General features: G+C 49.1%; 1 protein-coding gene across 3 annotated transcripts in view; it reads right to left on the bottom strand.

The window, feature by feature from the left end:
* Positions 1-11,870: 11,870 nt before the first annotated feature.
* The window catches only part of FERRY3 (FERRY endosomal RAB5 effector complex subunit 3), a 29,270-nt gene continuing 20,504 nt past the window's right edge, over positions 11,871-20,636 (bottom strand). For all 3 annotated transcript variants that reach the window (XM_006210839.4, XM_015244956.3, XM_072954248.1), the window contains 4 exons: positions 20,366-20,568; positions 13,883-13,940; positions 13,039-13,106; positions 11,871-12,426 (listed from right to left, as the gene is read on the bottom strand). In XM_006210839.4, the coding sequence (XP_006210901.1) occupies positions 12,334-12,426; positions 13,039-13,106; positions 13,883-13,940; positions 20,366-20,568 (422 nt within the window). In that variant the 3' untranslated portion in view covers positions 11,871-12,333. The remainder of the gene's footprint in view (positions 12,427-13,038; positions 13,107-13,882; positions 13,941-20,365; positions 20,569-20,636) is intronic.

Here is a 20,636-nt window from a genome sequence, read left to right as displayed (position 1 = left end):
TTTTTGCAATTTTATCCTTGTAGACTCTGCCCTCTGGGAGCTCACAGTGTTGTAGGGGAGACCAATGATTGATAGGAAAATGCCGAGTTAAACAGAGGTCTGGACCCTTGTGAAGCACAAGCAGGTGGAATCATCAGATACACATCTCTTGTGCCGGGGCAGCTGGACAGTTCCCTCCAGGTTAAGCTTTTAGAGAAGACCCTTCTGGGGGTCACTGGTGATGTCCTACAGGGTGGTGACAGTGGCAGTTGGAGATTGTATGCCCCTATGATACCCACTTCTGCACCAGGACTTCCCTTCAGTACGTTTTATCTCAGCCCCACCCTGGGTGGGGTACCGAGAAAGTGGAGGGCTGGGTAGACCCCATCTCCCTGAGGACATAGTCTTCTGGAAAGGAGACAAGCATTGCATGCACAGAGCAACTAGAGAACCAGACGGAAGAAAATACACTTCTGGACAGAGAACAGGGAGTCTCCAAGTGGAGGAACAGGGTTTGGAAATCAGAGGAGGTGGAGCTGAGCTCCGTGGGAGCTGGGTGGGTGGTGAGGAGCAGGCAGGGGGACAGCAGTCCCCTCCATCGCACAGACTGACCTGGTCCTCACCACCAGCCTCCCTTTCATTTTCCCTTTATCCTTTCCCCCCAGTTATCATCTGATGCTATTTTGTATATTTTATTCTGAGTTTATCATTTATCTATATTAGTTGCTCTCTCACATCATTTTGTCATTTACTTTCGGCCACCATTTTTTCAAGTCTGTAATGTTTTATTTATGTGATCTATTTATTTCTCAATCTCTTTTTATTTCCTGCTATCTATCTATCTATCTATCTATCTATCTATCTATCTATCTGTCATCTATCAAACCATCTGTTTCTCTATCCTCATTTATCTTCATCTACCTGTTTTTATTTTCCTATCCTTTCTTCTTCATGTCTAAATGGTTATCTACCTTAAGTCTTTCATCCTTAGTATATCCCCTATTTTTCCTCTTCATCCCTGCTACCCTTTTCCCACCCTTATTTCCACCCAGCAGTTATCTTCCTTTATAGGGCAACACCCCCCTCCTCCCACAACTATTAGTTTTCCTCTAATTAATACATAATAACAAACACTTGTATAGCCTCGTTTATGCGCCAGGTGGTCTTATACCCATTTTACAGATGCTTATTCATTGAATCCTCACAACACCACTACGAGGTGGGTTTCCATCATCCCCACTTTGGGGAACCCAGGTACAGAGAGGTTTGATAACACGCCCACGCTCTGCAGCAAATAAACAGCAGAGCCAGGGCTCAGTGCAGGCGCCTGGTCTCTGGCATCTGTGCTCTTAACCACTGTGATAACACGAGCTCCCACGATGGTCCCCAGTATTTCAACTTCTCCAGCGGTGACACGGAGCCCCATCCTACCCCCGGGCTAACACAGTGTCCATCAGTGTTGAGGCTCCTCGCTCCTCAGGACAGGGCAAAAACTCCAGGAGTTTTATGCAGAATAAAATGCTTAGGAGGGAGCCCCTCTGGCCTTTGGTTCACTTAGTCAAGTTGACACGTCCACGTGCCACCCTTGGGTACAGGAAGCCTTGAGTTCTAGGGCCTTGGGTCCAGCTGCCAAAAGGTATCGCTGTCAGCCCCCTGAGTCCCCTGCTGCTCCAGGCCCAGATATCATTGGTTCTTCAAAGTCTGGGGGAGTCTCCTGCCCTGTTCTCTTGCTCTCTCAACGTCAGCTCCCACTGCCCCAAAAGGGTCTCTTCCCCGTGTCTTCAGAATCCCAACAGAATCTCTAAACAGACGTCAGGAAGAGGGTTGTCCCCAGGCAGCTTGCTTTTGGCCTCGCTCCCCCAACAGCACCGGCGAGGGAACCCAGGTCTGCACCCTCCAGGAACGAGGGAGGGCAACACAAAGCGGAAAAGACACGGCTTATCATCTCAGTCAAGTGTCCTGCTACACCTCGCTGTCCTGGATGGGGTCAGAAGGTCACACACAGGAGGTGGCACTACGCTCTATTCTGTCCGGGTCCCCACTCCTCGGAGCCTCTTAGCTTCTTTCTGTGTCCTGTTTCTCCTCGTGTAACCACTCCCGCTTTTGAAGCTGGAGTCGTCTGCTCAGAACACAACTGCCTCCCATGAATCTTCTGTTTAGAAACGTTCCGAAGGATGCTGTCTGTTCTGGAATTAGATCACGGTGGCGGTTGTATGACTTTGTGAAGATAGTGAAAAGCTTACACTTTAAAAAGGTGAGTTTTATGACATGTGAATTATGGCTCAATTTTTTTTTTAAAAAAAAGGCTTTAATCATTTCACCCTCAGAGTTAAGTGCCCCATTGTCAGGGTCTTCCACAGCATGACCCTTCATTCTCCCGCCAGTCTTATTCCCCTCACTCACATCTCCCCTCCGCTCTCCACACTCAGTTCTCCCCACCTCTGGTCATGTCACTTCCTCTACCCGAAATCCTCTTCCCCTTCTTTTCATAAATCTCCTTCCCACACTTTGCCCAAGACCAGGTCAAGTTCCACCTCCTTGATGGAATCTTCTCTGACCTTCGCTTGCTTCTACTCCAACCCCCTTTGCACAATGTGTTCCTGCTTCAGCGTAAACTTCAGTAGAACGACCGTTCCTTGTGTGAGCCATTCCTTCCTTCCTTCCTTTGCATCTTTGTGACTCAGCATCCCGCAGTGCTGGGTTCTGAGTAGCCACCTTAAAAAGTGGAGGAGGAAGTGAATATATGCATTTTCCAATCTCTGAGCGACTCACATATGTGCCTGTCTGGTTTTCACCCCTAGGCTGTGAGGCCCGGCAGGAAGGGTTCAGGCCTTTGCCTGAGGCTTAGCCGCGGTTTGCAATAGGACGCCTGGCCGACCCTTCCGCCACCTACCTGCCTGACGGCTTGGCAGGGTTGCCCTTTCCCATTTTATCGGCGACGGGCTGGAACGGGAGGACACTGAACAGGCAGGGAGAGTCCTCAGGATGCCTGGTTGAATGGTGGCTGCTCCACCCTTAACCACAAATGGTTCGCTGACCACTGCCTTTGGCATCTACATCAGCCTTTGGAAAGAGACGTAGCAATTTCCCCCTTGGGGCTTATTTTTAAAATCAGTGGCTGAGAATGCTTGCCAGAAGTGGGGTCAGACAGCTCTGAGCTGCCCGCTGGATGGGAGGGATGCTGTCTGAGAGGAGGTACAGTGGTTGGTCCTTAATTTCGGACCACTACTTCCCCAGAGAGAGGAGCCAGGCCAGAGGGAAGGGGTGACTTACCCCAAACAGATCACAGTTTCCATGGTGATACCACCATTTACTCAGGCAGTGTGTTCCCAGTTCTAAAGTTTGAAGACTGGGCTGGACCAGCCAGAGGGCTACTGGCCTTCCGCTCACTCAATGGAGAAAATCAAAGTTGTACTGAGTTCTCACACGGGCCAAGCACTCTTCTAGGCAGTAGGGGTTGAAGTGTGGACCTGATACAGTTCCTGCTTACAGACAAGTGGGAGAAGACGGACAAGTAAATGTGTGAACATTCTGGCAGGTAAAGACATTACTGTGTAAGAGCGACAGCGGAGGAGGAGGGTCAAGGAGTCTTTGAGGAAGCGGCCTTCAGGCTGAGACCTGGCGATGAACCGAAGGTCGCAGGCAGAGGACAGGAGGCATTTGAAGCAGACAGGAGGTTGTGCAGTGCTCGCGAGATGGAGGAAAATGCCACGTCCACAGATTTGCTGGGATTTCTGTCATCTAAAGCAGGGGTCCTCACACGATGGCTCATGGGCCAGATTCAGCCAGCCACGTGTTTTTGTCATCAGAGTTGTGTTTGCACATAGTCCCACCCGTTTATTTCCATGTTGCCTATGGCTGCTTTTTGTGACACAACTACAGAACTGAGTCATTGCAACAGAGAACACATGGCCCTGAAAGTCTCGAATTTTTACTCTGCTGGTCTAGAGAATATGGTTCAGGGGGAGAGACTGGGGACTGGCAAGAAATGAGGCTAGAGAGGGGATCAGGAGGCAGACTATGAAAGGCCTTGGAACCAGGCTAAAGAGTTCGCTCTTTAAAAGCTGCATGGGAGCAACCGATGTGTTTTAAGCAGGAGCACAACATGGTGATGTTCGGATTTTAGATAACTAGGGTAAGATAAAGAGGAGAAGAGGCAAAACTGGGATGAGGGAGACCAGCAGTGGGGATGAAGTCCAGGTACGAGGTGATGCCCTGGACCATGGAGGTACCAGCGGGATGGAGAGAAATCGGCAGACTTGCAAGAAATAAGGAGGATTTGGTGGCTGATTAGCTCTGGGGGTATGTGAGATGATGGGCTATGAGGCAAAGGAAAAAGAAAGAGCTTAAATGATCAACTGAACTTGACATCTCAAGGAGCTGGAAAAAGAAGAACAAACAAAGCCCGAAGTTAGTAGAAGGAAGAATACAACAAATATCAGAGCAGAAATCAACAAAACGGAGACTAAAAAGATAATAGAAAAGGTCAACCAAACTAAGAGCTGGTTTATTAAAAAAGAGAAACAAAATAGATGAGACTTTAGCCAAACTTACCAGCCACCAAAGGAAGAGGATTGAAATAGGAATTAAAGAGGAGACACTGCCGCTAACACCACACAAACACAAAGAATCATAAGACGCTACTGTGAACAATTACATGCAAAGCAAACAAACAAACAAACAAAAAACCCCCAAAAGACGACCTAGAAGAAATCATAAGTTCCTGGAAACATTCCCTCCACCAAGACTGAATCCTGAAGAAATGGAAAACCTGAACAGACCAATTACTAGTGAGGATGGAAGCAGTAATGAAAACAAAATCTCCCAACAAAGAAAAGTCCAGGACCACATGGCTTCACTGGCGAATTCCACCAAACGTTAAAAGAAGCATTAGCACCATTCCTTCTCAAAGTCGTCCAAAAACAGAGGAAAAGGGAACACTTTCAAACTAATGTTATGAGGCTGACATTACCCTGATGCCAAACCAGAAAAGGGCACTACAGGAAAAGAAAACCTGGATGGAAACAGGGGCAAAAATCCCCAACAAATTATTAGCAAACCCAAATCAACAACACATTAAAAGGATCCCACACCGTGATCAAGAGGGACTAATCGCAGGGGTGAAAGGATGGTCCAGCATCCACAAATCAATCAACGTGATACACCATGTTAACAAAATGAAAGATAAAAATCATATGATCATCTCAACAGATGCAAAAAAAGCAACTGACGAAATTTAACATCCATTCGTGGTAAAAAAAAAAACCTCTCAACAAACTGTTTCTAGAGGGAACATCTTTCAACGTGGTAAAGGTCACACATGACAAGCCCACAGCTAACATCAATTTCAGTGGTCAAAAGTTGGAAGCGTTTCCTCTAAGGTCAGGAGCAAGGCAAAGATGCCCGCTTCTATCTGACGACGGACTGGGAGTCCTGGCAAGAGTAATTAGGCAGGGAAAAGAAATACGGTGTCCAAACAAGAAAGGAAAGAGTAAAATTGTCCCTATTTGCAGGTAACATAGTGTTATATACAGAAAACTGTAAAGACTCCACCAAAAAAGTTAGAACTAATAAATGAATTCAATAAAGGTGCAAGGTACAAAATCAGTATACAAAAAAAATTGTAATTCTATCAGGAAGAGCAATTAACGAAACAATCCCATTTACAATTGTATCAAAAAGAATAAAAGACCTAGGAATAAATTTAACCAAGAAGGTGAAAGATCTCTACACTGGAAACTATAAGACAATGATGCAAGAAATTGAAGATGATACATGGAAAGATATGCTGCGCTCAGGGACCGACAGAATTAATATTGTTAACGTGTCCACCCACGAGAACCAAGAGCAATGAAACCAAGACGGTGATCACTGCTGAGCAGAGAGGAGGGGATACGGTGGTAGCAAAAATGCCCCCACTTTTTCTCCCCGTCCCGGGTCTGCGCTTTTGCTGTTCGACTTTGGTAGCTCTTCCCACCCACATAGGGACTGTGAGCTCGCTCCTTGGATACGCGATGGCTTTGTGGCTTGCTTCAACCAATGGAATGTGGTGGAAGTGAAGTGTCAGCTCTGAGTCTAGACCTCAGGAGGCTTTGCACGGCTCCACACTCTCTTTTTGGACCTGCTGCTGCATGTGAGCAAGTCTGGGCTGGCCTCCTGGAGGAGGGGACCCAGTGAAGGACAGTCCAGGTGTCCCAGCTGAGGTCATTCTAGTCCAGCCTTTAGCCAGCCAACCTCCATCACTCAGAAGTAGCTGACCTGAGGACTCAGAATGGGGGAAGGGCAAAGGGGACCAGGGTTCAGCTGTATCTTTGATGGGTTATGTCTTAAAAGAAAGAGAGACCTTAAGCAAACAGAGCAAAAGGTTAAGATGTCGCAAATATATGTAGTAGATAAGTGAGGATTTGTTATCTAGTTCTCCTAACTTTTCTGTATGTTTGCAGTATTTCACCATCACAGAAAATTTAGATAGAAAAGTGGGCTACACCAGACGGGGGGCCAAGGTGCTTTTAAAAAAAGACAAAGGGAGAGATGTACACTGTCGCCCCCGCCCTCTTCCCCTGTCACCACACACACAGAGCAGACTAAGTGGACCAGGGATTCCCGACTCTCAGCCTCTTCTCTCGCCCCAGGACGTCTTCCCTGAGCTTCCCAGTGCTGAACCCTTTGCCAGCATTGAATGCTCTGCCTCAGTGCGTCAGCTCTGACAGCAAACATCTGATCTGTTTGCAGAGAGCCCGCAGAGATGAACCGGGGAAGCATCACAGGGCAGAGTCTGTACCGTTGTGACCAGAAGAGCCAATTTTAAATTTCATAGGTACTTCAGGCTACTATTACTTCCAAAATCCAGATTCACCCAATAAAAACATGATGGTCCTTCCTGCTCCACTCACAGGCAGGGTAGTCACCTACTCTGTGACTTCCTCCTGACACCCTAACCTGCCCTGTTCTTTGTAGCTGAACCTGTTGCTGCTACTGGCACAGGTGGCCTTGTGTTTCTGCCAGGATGTGTGCTCGCCCCACCGGGGGGGGGGAAGAGGGCTTCCCGAGGATGCCCACTCGATGCCAGAGCGGGCAGGGCTCAGCGGCTGCTCTCGAGGGGCCCAGCATCCCCCCTGGCCCAACGCACCACTCTCTTCTGGTTCCGCCCGCCCAGCCCTCCACGTGCACCGCGTTCTGCACTGATCGTGGATGCTCACTGTGTGTGCGCTGGTCCTGCGAGTTGCCCTGAGTCCTCATCCCAATTCAATTCGGGCTGCTTGAGGACACGGTGTCTTGAGTGACTGAGAATCCCTGCTATCTACTGAAAGGCAAGAAGGAAAAAAGGAGAAAGGTCAGACAGGAAGGAGGAAAGGAGGTGGGGGGGGGCGGGAAGGGAGGGAGGAAGGAAGGAAGGATAATAGCAGCACATATTTATAGACTGACTACCTGCCAGGTCGTGTGCGCTTTCTTAGTTAATCCTTCCAACCACCCGGTGAGGTAGAGGCTATTATTAATTTTTCCGAGCTCACAGATGAGGAAACCTGCTTCCGAGGGTTGGGTAATGCATCCCGTGTAACGAGCCACGGCGAGGAAATCAGGGCGACCGCCCTTTGAACCAGATTTGCTTAACTCTGGGCACCGTATCCCCGTCTCTGATGCCAGATTGTGGTGCTGGGTAGGGAGTTCGGAGCACAGGTGAGCGGATGACAAGGAGCCAGGAATTCATCACAAAGGAAGAAAAGGAAGAGAAGGACAGAAAGCAGAAGAGACGGAAGAGACGGGGGAGACCCACTAAGACGGACGTTATTCTGACCCTGCAGCAGCACGGTTTCTGCTTAATCCCTTAATGACTCCTGAGAGGATGTCTGGGCTCCTCTGGCCACGTGTTCTGGGTCTCATTCACCACGTGCTGAAGACAGCCACCAAGAGCTTGTTACGCCCTCCTGCCAGCGGAGAAGACACACGGAGGGTCGACTCTGGTGCTGTGCACGCAGTTAGCAGATCCTGAGCCCCTGTTCCAGGCGGGGTCAGGGGAGAGGGGCAGGGAGGTGGCGAAGTACAAGCCAGGAGCTGATCAGTATATAGCGTCTCTCATGTCTGTTTCTGTTCAGTGACAGACTCACATGACACAGATTGTTCATTAACGTTGAACTCATGACATCACTCACACCTGGACAAAGCTCATCTGACACACGTATTTTCTCCACGAGGCGCATCACCGCTTTCCTGCACTTAGGAGCCCTAGACAGCACGTTAGCGCTACTCTCGGGGGTCATTTTAAACAGCAAAATCTCCAACAGAAAGCACAAAAATGTGAAAAATGTGGCAGTGAGTAGACTGCGACAAGGACACTGGCTTACGTGATGCGAGCTGAAACCAGAAGGCAGAGGGCCGCCCGGACCCTCCCCGCTGGGGCCGTGTGTGTCTGGAGACTCAGTTTTCCCCTAATTTGTGCATGTGCACAAGTGGTGCTGAACGTGGTGCCAGCGGTGCCCCGTTTCATCCTGAGCGTCAGTTACGACATCCGTGCAGCTCGGAGTTAACGAGATTATTGCTTTCGGAAATGACTCTATCACTTTTGGAGTTACAAATACATTTTAGCGAGGAGGGGAATTTGCACAGATAAGAGTCCACGGTTAAGGAAGATGCATGATACGTAGCAGGAGGTTCAGCCAAGTCTTGGGCTTGGACACGTCAGGAACCCTGCTTTTCTCTGGGAAAACAGGAAAAGAACAGAGATCTGGAGGGTATGGTGAGAAGTGTAGCTGTGCACATGGGACAGGACATCACACGCACGTATCAGCCCTGCAGGGAACGGCGACCCAGCCATTCCCAGGCTTCAGCTGGGATTTTGTCCTGGTCAGCATCACAGATCACAGGAAAGTCTCCCAAGTCTGCTCACTTTACTCAGATAGCGCCTCAAGCCACTGCCTCTGCACGGCTTCCGGAGGCTGAATCTCACTCAGCTCCGTCCTTCGCATGGGAGAAACTCGGCAAACACCTGCTGTTTATTGAACGGGACTTTTCAGAGCAATCTGCCACGTACTTTGTCCTTACCTCTGCCATGCATCCCTGTGTAATGTACTCTCAGTAAGTATTTCTGGGTAAAGCTGTGGTTCCCAACTTGAGGTTCCTAGAACTCGAGGTCCTTAAAGGTGCCTTAAATATGTCGCTGAGCTATTAAAGAAATCATTTCCCAAAATACATTTCACTAGGGTGAGACCTCACAGGTTAACATAAAATGGCAAGGTTTTGTTTCTGATTTGGTGAACCTGCCTGGAATTACATGGCGATAATTCTATATTATGGTACTGAATATTGCTTGCTAATACCATCCATCTCAGCTCCACAGACGTGTCTTTGATTAATGAAAAACAGATAACTGCTTAAATTGTTAAATAAAAGTTTTCAAAACATGGGGAAAGATGAAGATAATGGAAAAGTTCTTTGATGATTAAAGGATAGAAAACCACGGATCTGAATGCTTCTGAACACATGGAACTTTTTTAAAATCTTTTTTTCTTTTTTTAAGGAACTTTGTGTATGTAGGTGTGGTAAAATATTTTTTACTGCTTCAAAATGATGATGACGATTTTCACAATGCTGTGATTTCTTTTGTGCAAAGCCATCCAATTTCACCCCAATGGGAAAACTTAACAGAAGCCATCATTTTCACCCAGAAACTGAAAAAAAATGGACCGAGAATCTGCGAAGTTTTGTTCATTCTTTCAACACCGCTCAGCTGAGTCTGCTGAGGGCCTCCCGAATGGGACTCTTTCCGTGCGTTCATTCGTCCTTTGTGGAGCATTCTTTCTCCTGGTGAGAATTAGCCAGGACCCAGCTGGAGTGACAGAGGCCGTGTACTGTGCTGGGAAGGGCTCTGCCAACGCCCAGGCAACCTAGGTTGTGTTTCCCTGGAAATTCCTTCTCCTGCATTTCTTCCATTCCGGGCGCACTGTCATGCGGACCAACAGCTGGTACCACACCTCCCCACGGATGGCGAGGTCAGAGCCTGGCTGGGCTTTGTGCTTTGAGAACAGAAACAGGGGGAGGGGAAGGAAGAGCAGTAGGACCTGGAGACCTCAGGCTCAATGCCCTGCCTGGTCTCCGAAGTGTATTTTCAAAGCCTGCAGGAGCTGATCACCATCTGTCTTAGGAACACTTAACTGTTTGTACAAATAGAGAACTTGGTGCTCACTGAGACCATCCTCACCAATGTCTGCGCCCCTAAAGGCTCTTGGGGTCAGCTTCTCTCGACTTCCTGGCTGTGCACCACTGCCCCCTTCGATCTGCATCTGCTTCTACCCGGACCTTAGACCGAGGATGCCCCCTGTATCCTTCACATCATCACTGAGCGGCTGAAACCACTCCCATCCAAGAAGCCCCCTAGAATGCTCGGGAAATGGTCTTAATCCCAGTCTTCCCAGTCCAGATACAAAACCACAGACTTCCTCATCTCCTGCTTAACTAAAATCCCTACCATTTAGTATTTTACATCATATATGTTATCAGCTGAGTGCTTGGTGTGTCTTCATATAAATAGTACATAACCCCATAGCTTGATTCTTCCAGTCTCACCACTTCTGTGTACCTCAGACTGCAGGACCGTGTGAAAAATGGGTACTTAGCCCATTTATCTTGATTTCATGGGAAACGGTATCTTTCAATTGCCCCGTTTGAAAGCCACCACTTTATAACTCACTTAAGAGAAGAGCCTGGAGGTGACGAAGGGCTGGCAGCTGCACTCACCCGGCTTCCGCGGATGAACCCCGACTCCTGCACCCTGAACCCCGCTGCTGTGGGCTCTGCGCTTAGTCACAGTATTCTGTGCAGATTCTCCTCTTGTTGAGGGCCTGGCACTGACCCCACTACCCCCACCTCCACTTGACCTGTCGTGTTCCGAGCCAGACAGTCTGCACTGTCCCAGCACACCCCATCTTCCACCTCTGTCTAGCTTGCTTTGCGTTAGAGTCAGTCTCGATGGTAGCACTGGTGCCTGGAAGACAATCTCTCGCTCTAAAGGGCGGAACACCTACCTTCTTCTTGGCGGAATCACTAGGCTCCTTGGAAAAGGATTTGGAAAGTGTTAGTGACTGACGGACAGAGTCTGGGGGGGGTGTTCTCCTTGCAGTTGTTACTGCTCAGTTGCTTCCTCAAGTTGAAAATCAAGACACACTCTCTGTTAGGAGAAGTCCGTGTGCCAAGAGCTTCCGTGCGTCACCACACCGAGGCACACTGACAGAGCTTTTGTTTCTTGGAACCAAGATGTACATCTTATGGGAACATCAAAGGTCCTCCACTTCAGTCCACTGGCCAATTACAACTTCCATCCATGGATATGATGAAACTAGCGCTTTCATAAATGCCTTTATTCGATGCAGTCAGTGCTCACGGCAAACGTGTTATAGACAGGTAAGTGATATGCAGCACCGGAGAGAGGAGTTCCACGAGGGGAGACAGTGGAAAAGGTGGCGAAGCAGCAGAGACAGAAGTGGGGACGCAGTTACCAGCAACAAGATAACACACGGAGGAGGACGACTCGGAGTGGAGAGGGCAGGAGGCAGGAAGGAGAAGTAAGGATGCCCGTCGCTGTCCGCCCGTCAGGATGCTGACGGGCACTGACACACTGCCGGGCGCTGGCGAGACCAGACCCCACCGGGCGAGCACAGGAGCGCCCCGTTTTCTCAGCCCAGGCAACGCTGCCGACAGACGGTCAGGGCCACAGAGGGAGGGTGAGACTGGTCAAGAGTCCAGAGTCTCTGACTTTTAACCTGCAAAACCTTAGAAAGGGTACATGACAAGCAAGTTTTTGAAACGGGGGAATTTGAGAGACTAATCACATTTGTCTCATATATGCATTTGTGTTTCTACAGAAAGGTTATCACAGGAAACCCACACTTGCAATGCACTCTTACTTCACTGCTTTTTAATTTTCTCCTGGTAAATCAGGGGGAAGGAAGGTTTTATTTGTATGTTAATTAAGTCCTGCACCTGATACGATTCAAACCTTTCAGAAAAGTCAAATGCCTCCATGAACATGTAGTGAACAAACCGCCTACATCCAGGGTCCATGTGTGACGTCTGGGAAGTTCGAATTCACTAATATTCACAGACAGGACATTTATCAGCAGGAAAAAAGAAGACATTTTGTTTAAAAAAAGACTTTAAGAACAACTGTGCAAGTAAGGGACTGACGACTAGTCTGCACAGCACGTGAATTTCTGGAATGTTCAACAGGCATTTATCAGGATTTGATTCGTGGCCTGGGTTGCAGGTTTTCTTCCCGGGATCTCTGGCTTGACAGCATCCCGGCCCAGCTCTAGGTCCCGGAGGTCCTAACCACCTTCTGCCAGCATGTCAGTCTACGAGGCTCTAGTGCTTGGAGGTCAGCGTAAGCGTTGATGACACGCGGAAGATCTGGGGCAGCATGTTACTGAGCTGATAGAACATTTCTTCAGAAATACTCTGCAAGGGGTTAAAAAAAAAGTTTGCCCTTGTTAAATCATCACTGATTTAAAATTGTTTTTAGTGTTTAAAAATACAGAAGTGATGGACGTGGCTCTGGACGCGGAGTACCGTATGGGAAAACTCCCTTCCAGGGCTGATTCAAGTGCTCGGCCACGAGTGGGGGGCGGAGGGGGGGTCCTCTGCTCCAGCCTCTGAGCACCTGCACTGCTCTGTCCAGTAAGGAGAGCAGCAGAAACCCTAGATAACCCAGTGTCACCAGCGGTGACAGCAGCAGCAACTCGGCTAAACTCCACGCGGGGCACAGGCTCGCTCCCTGCTAATGCCCTTCTTCACGACTCTTCAGAGTCAACGAGACACAAGCGTGGGGAAAAGGGACAGTAAGTCAGGGCTGGCTTTGGGTTAAACAGAAGACCCCCTGAGAGGTAGACGCTGACATCTTTGACAATAAACTAAGTGCCCTCATGGCATCTAAACACTTCTCCCCTTCAAAAACAGAAAGCCGTCAGCATTCTGTTGGGCTGGACTGAGTCCAGGGCCGGGGCCCGGCGGAGTCTGTGAGCAGCAGCATCACAGAGACTGAGCTGGGGCGAGACGGGTCCGGAAACACACCTGCGGCACCAGGAACTGCACGGTCCTAGAAACGCCTCCGTCCCATGAAGCCATTTCCATCATGAACCCTGAAAGAGAACGACAGACTCTACTGAACTCTGAGTCTGGTCTTCAAACCCACCGGCCCTGCACGGAAGGACACGGAGCCCGCACTGCGGGGCTGCACAGCTTGACACCTCAGGGAGATGTGTGTCCATGGGGGAGGCCCGGCCTCAGGGCCAGGTGGTCGCCTGCGGTCCTCGGTCCCCAGCGGGGGACTCCCGGCCTCATCCTGTCGATGCACCTGTGATCACGACTCAAGCCTGATTTCATCTCCACACAGTGAAGCCAAAACAGGCTGTCAAAGACTAGCGAGCTCCGTATTTGTACGAAGACACCTGCAGGGATACGCCTGTGAGCTAGTGTCGTCCTGAAGACGTACGAGGCCAGGATCCCAGGCGGAGGACACACCCGGGGCACTGAACCTGACAGTTCGCAGCACGGGACGCTGGAGAGTCACGTTTTCAGAATAAAGGTGAACTGGGGCGGGGGGTGGGGGGAGATTAACTATCCACGTGGCTCTGTTTCTTTTTAAGAAAATAAAAGGTAAGAGAGAATAAGCTGTATAAATGTCCAAATATCCTTGCATTACAAGAGGGCTGGAGACTCTACCTTGTGGTTGGAAAAAGTAAGCGAGCTTGCTGTGAAATGTCTGCTCGTTACACCATGTAACCGAGGCACACGTGCCGGGGCACCTGCCCCTTCCTTCCCCTGGCTAGCTCCCCATGCCGGACTTGGGAGGAAGAAGCAGAGGACTGCTGATGCTGCAGGAGAGAGATGCTGTTGGATACGAGGTTGTGCTCACCTTTGACACACTTAAACACAAGTTCCGCTCTCCTCAAGCACCAAGGTATAGTCATCTCCTAAACACAGAAACAAAACAAACCGTGTTTTTAACAGAACTTTGTTTAAAAAAAAGTGTATATATATACATGTATGTATGTAGACAGATCTTAGTTTGTCTACAGAGTTGACCATTCACTTTCAGGCAAATGCCAGCCAATTTCAGCCGGATTTCCTCTGGTTTTTAGGCACGTAACTTCTTCCAGCTGCGAAGACTATACTTACGCAATGCAAACTAATTTAATTAGCCCAGTAAGTATAATTTAAAAAATGAACTTTGAAAAATGAACATGTCCTTAAAACTTTCTACGTAATTAACTCTAAAGACAAATATAAACGATACAGGAACCCCACCAATTACCCACAATATGTTAGCACGAATAACTCTATTAAATTGCACAATATGTGAATAAGCAATGCATTAAGATGTTTTTATTGACAACATATGTTATCACAAAAGTAATAGAAATAAACACCCTACCCGAGCCACAAACCGAGCACGTTCTTCCCGACATTCCTTTCTAACCTTTGACCAGCAGAGCGCGCGCGCCAGCACCAGACTCTAGCACACCGATGATTTCCCAGTTACGATCAGCGGTTGCGCCATTTGCAGTTCCACTTCTTTTCACTACCGTCAAGTTATTTTCCCATGTTGCAAGCCTTTGTAATTGTAACAATACAATGTGTTTATCAATTCTTTATGGTGATCCTTAATCTCTTTGCTTTTAGGATCTTCTAACACTCTTAAAAACCACTGAGGACTCCACTTAGCTTTTGTTTCTATGGCTTATATCTCTTGATATTTATTGCATTAGAAATTAAAACTGAGAAAAATATAAAAATCTTCATTTCATTTAAAAACAACGAAAATAAACCCACTCCATGTTAACATATTTTTTTAATGTAAAGTTACTATATTTTCCAAAACAAAAACATTTTAGCGAGAAGAGCAGCAATAATGTCTCACGTATCTACAAATCTCATCAATGCCGGGCTTCATGGAGATGCCTGGGTTCTCACACCTGCCTCTGCACCCGTCTGTTGTGTGACCACCCAGCCTCCGGAAGAACTCCGTGACGCTCCTGTGAGAGTGGAGAAGGCATGTAACACCTCACTGTTACCATGAAAGTATCTAGTCTCGCTGATCCCCCGAAGGGTCGAGGACCTGGGAGGTATCCTAGCGCACAATTTAAAACCTGCTGTTTTACTGAGTTAATGTATCACAACTTTTTTAAATGGCCCTTTATAACTAGATTTCCACTTCTTCTTTTTGTTAACAACGCTGCAGTACACATATTTATGTATACGATGTGTGCGTGTGTCTGTATCCAGGGCGTGGAGCACTTTTCTTCACCTTTAGCACCTGTACGATGCCTTCTGTAACACTCAGCATACAGACGCTCACATATAAGTTGAGTGAGTCGTTTTTTATCCATGGAAATTTAAAAAGTGACTTTCTCTGTAGCCAGAATTAGGCTTTGAGAAGACACTACTTTTTTGAGAAGATACTTTTTCTTAAGATGGATAAATAAGAGGGGTCTAGTTGCCGGGAGGGCTAAAAAGTAAAGAATCTTCTTTCCCCAGGTTCCGGAAGCTTATACAAGTGACGAGCAGACTTTTCTGGTGTCTAAGTCATGTTTATAACACTTCCTAGCTTCACGCTCACAAAGAGGAAGAGCACTTCCTCGTACTGTAAAGGCTGCTACAAGACAGCCACGGGGCCCTCCGGGAGAACGCGCTTGCGTGTGTTTTGTCTGGGGGCTTGTTTCTGCCTCATTAAAAAAATGCACAGCGAGAGCAAGATGACTGAAAACTACCTGTCTGCAGCGAAGAGGAAATGCTGGTCATTCTGAAAGCTGTCCCACCGGGCTTCTGACTGGGACTTCAGCCCACAGACCAGTCTGAGGGCAACTGATGAGAGCAGAGTCTTCCAACCCCTGACCGCGACGCATGCTCGTCCTCAGACATGCCCGCCAGTAATCACAAACGCAGTTTGCAGCTGCTGGGTCATTTTTCACAGCACCTTTTCACTTGAAGGCATTTTAAGCTTGTCTTCAAGTTCTGTTCCCTGGTCCAGGTCTCACAGCTCCAGCGACGCACAAGTCTTTGTCTGTTTCCATGTCTGGTTGTTTCTGCTGGGTTCACGTGTGGTGTCCTATTTACATATCGTTCACTGACGTAAGACATTTTACTGAAGGACCACATGTGGGAATGAATACTGCCACGTAACTGAGTACTGGCATCACCTCAGGATGCTACTCTGAAACACACCATTTTTTCGGAATACCATGAAAATAATCAGAATCAAAGAATTATTACTATTTATACTATTATAATAAAGCATTGTTTTTACATATAGAAAAGCATTATCTGAAAGTAACTTGTCCCATAAGCGGCCACTTACTAATACCTGTGACTACCGGCTTCTGCGCTGTTCCAGGCGAAGGTCAAGTCTAAGAAGCACCGCTCACGGAGGACGATGAACGGCCGCACGGAGCTTCTGAGAGCCGGCCTCCAACCCCACACACAGGACACAAGGGACCCTGAGGGGCTGCAGTCAGGGCAGCAAAGGCAACGATGAAGGACTGAAGCACAGGCGAGAACGGGGTGGTGCTCGCAGTCTGGCCAAAAGCAGATGGGCAAGAAGCATCAGGTCCTTTCACTGCCTGCTTCTCCAAAGCCCGTCACCTTTTATCCCTCAATAGATACGTTCTTGCTTTTGGTACATGTGTGGTTAACTGTGGGCTAAAGCGGATGCTCATGAACCAAATTAATAATATCACACTCTTTAGAATGCTGCGAGTCAAAGCCAAGTTTCATCGGTGCCACAGGGAACACAGCAGAACATCAGATCATGGCAGGTCCCAGGGTATCTCTGAAGTGACAATTTAATTTCAGATGATATAAACCCGCACATTCCAGCCCTCCACTTAGTGCTGCTGAGCGGCATACAGGTCTGAAGGACCCTGCAGAGAGCTGTGGGCATGTGCGCTCACACACACCTGGGGTGCTGTTAAGTCTTCCATTTGCCTACACAGACACTCCATCCCAAGCATCTGGCCATTTTTTCTCTGATTGAAACCAGCACACAAAAAGAATGGCTTTGACGGCTTGGACAAAGTGAACCGCAGGCTTCAGAAGTCAAGAGCACAACTAAGACACGGGACACGGCTGACCGGTGTCATCACGGGATGGGGGCTGCAGCCTCGCAAGGAGCCCTCGCTGAGTGCACGTTCACACAGGAGCCGGGTTTACCTCACGGTGCGTCAGGTCAGGACAGAAAGCTTTGACCATGAGCTCTAAATGACGGTGAAAGTTCTACATCTTAGCGTCACAGCTGTGAGAACGCACTGTGAGAGGAACCCCCTGGAGAAGGGGGAAGGACCACTTGAAACAGCTCAGACTTCGGAAGCGAGGCAGGAAACTAGGCCCTGCGGCTCCGCCCTAGAGGACGAGCGGGCACCGTGCACACGCAGTCAGCTCGCAAGCTGTGAAGCTGCACCACAACGTCAGTGCTGACGATCCCCGGGACCCGAAGCGGGGGGCCGCACCCTGACCGCTCAGCTTCACTCTCCCCGCATCAGGGCCAGGTCGAGCTGCAGTGGTGGTGAACACATGGTCGGGGCATCCTCTTCTGTCTTCACTGCACGTCTCAGAAGTCAGATAAGACTCGTTTCCTGAGTTCATGTACTCACGGGGGAAACGGCAAGACTGTTCCTTCCTCAAGAGCGTGCCTCGGAGGTTCCCGAACCGCTCGTGTTAATCCGAGGGTGAGGCGCAGCAGCCCGGCTTCCCCGCTTCTCACAGCCGGCAACCACCCTGGGAGACCCTCTGGCCGCACGCGCGCCTGGCCTGACATCTAGCAATCCCACCCCTAAGCATCTGCCCAACAGCAGCACCGAAGCGCGCGTGCCAGAACGTTCGCAGGAACGGCAGAAGCAAGACCGGGGAAGTACCCAGATGTCCCTGTGCGGCAGAACGGCTCAGCGCCCGCGGTCTCGGCCTGCCGGGGGACAGTCTGCACCAGAGAGCCCACCCCGACGACCACAGACAGCGACACCGACAAGCTCCATGCACGTGACGCCAGATGCAGGGTCTGCACGACAGGAGCCCGCGGACACACAGGACGAAAACACACCGAACAATTCTATGCTCTTCACGTGAAAACAGGTGCTACCTCTGCGGAGGGAATGCGGTGTAAGAGGCTGGAAGGGAGCATGAGGGCGGCTCTGGGGAGCGTGTGACGTTCTATTAGATGACCTGGGGATTGATGATGCTGGTGTTCGGCTGGTGCAGATGGGACTATATTTACGAGATGTGAACTTTTCTTTATGTGTATGATATGCTAAAAAAAGGCTAAAAACAAGCAACAACATCCGTATTGACCACAATGACGGCAACAATGAAAACCCCCAAGTCCCAAACAATTGGACGTGTTCAGGGCATAAAAAAGGAGTCAGGAACTCAGGACTCGGGACCTGCAGGTTTGTCCCACATCCACCAGGCTAGATGGACTCCGTCTGGCAATGTCTTCAGATCACAAAGATCTACAGATACAACTGGTGGCAGCAAGATGTCTTCCTTTTGCTGACACATGACTTTTTCTTTCCTTTTTTTTTAAACTGAAATTCATTTCAACAGCTGTTTTTTATCGACCACAGGACAGGGACAGTTTCTGACATTATCGCTGTTACCTTCCACGCCCTGCAACGTGGTAACAGTGCCTGGCAAGCTTGTTTGTCATAGGAAGAAAACAAGAGCTGAAATGCCCTGGACCCTTGCACGGAAGCCGGGACAAACACCACCTCTGCATCCTGTGCAGTGCTGTCTGGGTTTGCAGAATAAACTTCTTGACCTGAATGGAGGTTTAAATACAACAAAGGGGAGGATCGTGGCTCAATATACTTTGGTGAATTAAAATGGAAATTCTGGAAACAAACTTAATGTTCTGCAGCTGGCTGTCCCGATTTAAAACATGTAACTTTTGTGACACTAAGGGAGAGGGCACGCTAGTAGCATCAGATGTCTGGAAGTAAATCTGAACTTAGTGACTTTTGGAAACACTGTTTTTGAGGTTGTTTCCCACCTACATATAACCATTTTTATAGACTGGTTAACCAGGCGTCCAGCTGCAGGAACATGTGGATGTGTCCTTGTGACTGGATTCATCACACGCTTTCTGTTACTCCCCGAAGACTCTTCTATGGATGGACTAGTTAGCGAAGATCACAACGGCTAAGAACTCCTGATGAAACTAAAACTACATAAAGCTAGAGTCGGGGAAACCCCATGCTTGTCACTCTCTCCTGCTGCCGTACTCGGCAGCACTGAGGCTACAGACGTGAATGGAACAGAACATTCTGAAGTATGGTGACACCCTCGTGGGATGGAGCCCGAATTCTCTTCATCAAAACGAGGGGCGTCTGGTGAAAGTACGAATGGTCTGGAAGTGGGAAGCCAGTTAAAGCCGCCCTGCCCCACACGGACTCGGTGTGTGTGCGCTTATACTGGGGCTGCATTTAGAGGTGGCGGCTCTAAGCGGGGACTTGTCCCTCTGAAACAGCACAGCACAAAACCTTTCATGCTGCACTTCACGATACAGCATTTGCACACATCTATTATTTTGGTAAATAACTTCTGATAATCGATGGTCAAACTTCTTTCCTTTCACAGTCTGTACTCGCCAGTTAGCCACGGTGCTTTTTTAAAAAATGCCCCTCTAAGCAAGCAGGCAGCACGTTGCCGACAGGGGCCCGCCACCGCCAGGCCGGCCGCCGGCCTCCCGGGGGGACCTGCCCGCGCCCTTTCGTTCTGAGGCCGCTTTGTTACTCCCGTCTCTCTGAGGTCAAATTCTTACTCTCTGTGTTATTTCTGCAACTCACCCCTCTAACCAGTTTTTATGTGGGCAAGGGAAGGAAGCAGGAGAGAAAGCAAACAGTCGTGGAAGAAGACTTTTCTTTTTAAATTAAAAATGTACAACAACGCGCAGGACAGGAGAGAAGGAGCGGAGGGCGGCGCCGCTAGCGCGAGGCCGGCTCCTGCCCGTCACCTCCGGGACGACAGCTCTGCCTCCGCCTATTAGTGCGAACTCAGAGAATGCCAACTAATTTTAACGTTAGCCTAAACCTAATACAAACGTGGAAGTAGATCTAATACCACTTAAGACAAAAATGGAGAAGGCAGAGGAGGGCACGCGCCTGATCCAAAGCCGGAGGCCAGTCTGACGCCCCACCCTACCTGCTGAGGACGCCGCAGTAACTCTCCGGCATCAATGGTGAGGGACTATTCAGTTTTAGATCGTATGTCGCTCAGTTCTAGTACACAGATAGGAGTGCAAAGGTCCCTTGGTGAAAAGAAACAGAGCTTCGAACGTGTGAAGTGGATTGTTACTATGACACAACACTGAGAGCAACGCGCCCGAAGACGCCGCGCCCGCCCCGCTCACCTCGGACATGTCGTGCACCAGCAGGAGAGGAATGCTTATGGTCGTGACGTCGTGGGTGCAGCACACCTTGAGGATGTTTCGCAGCCCCATGATGGCAGGGTCCCGGGCGGTGATGTTCCCTGACTTCACGTTGTCGTCCACACAGAGGTGGAAGGCGACGTGGATCTCTGAGAGGTTGGAGTGCCGCGTGATGTAGAACTCTCCTGGGAACGACACACACAGTCATGACTTCCAAGTGCATGAGTCACACCCATCAGTGGGCTTTACAAAC

The sequence above is a fragment of the Vicugna pacos genome, chromosome 34 (assembly GCF_048564905.1).
Source record: "Vicugna pacos chromosome 34, VicPac4, whole genome shotgun sequence".
Taxonomy (NCBI): Eukaryota; Metazoa; Chordata; class Mammalia; order Artiodactyla; family Camelidae; genus Vicugna; species Vicugna pacos.
Note: the sequence above shows the minus strand (reverse complement) of the source record. Positions and strands in the feature narration are given on the sequence as shown.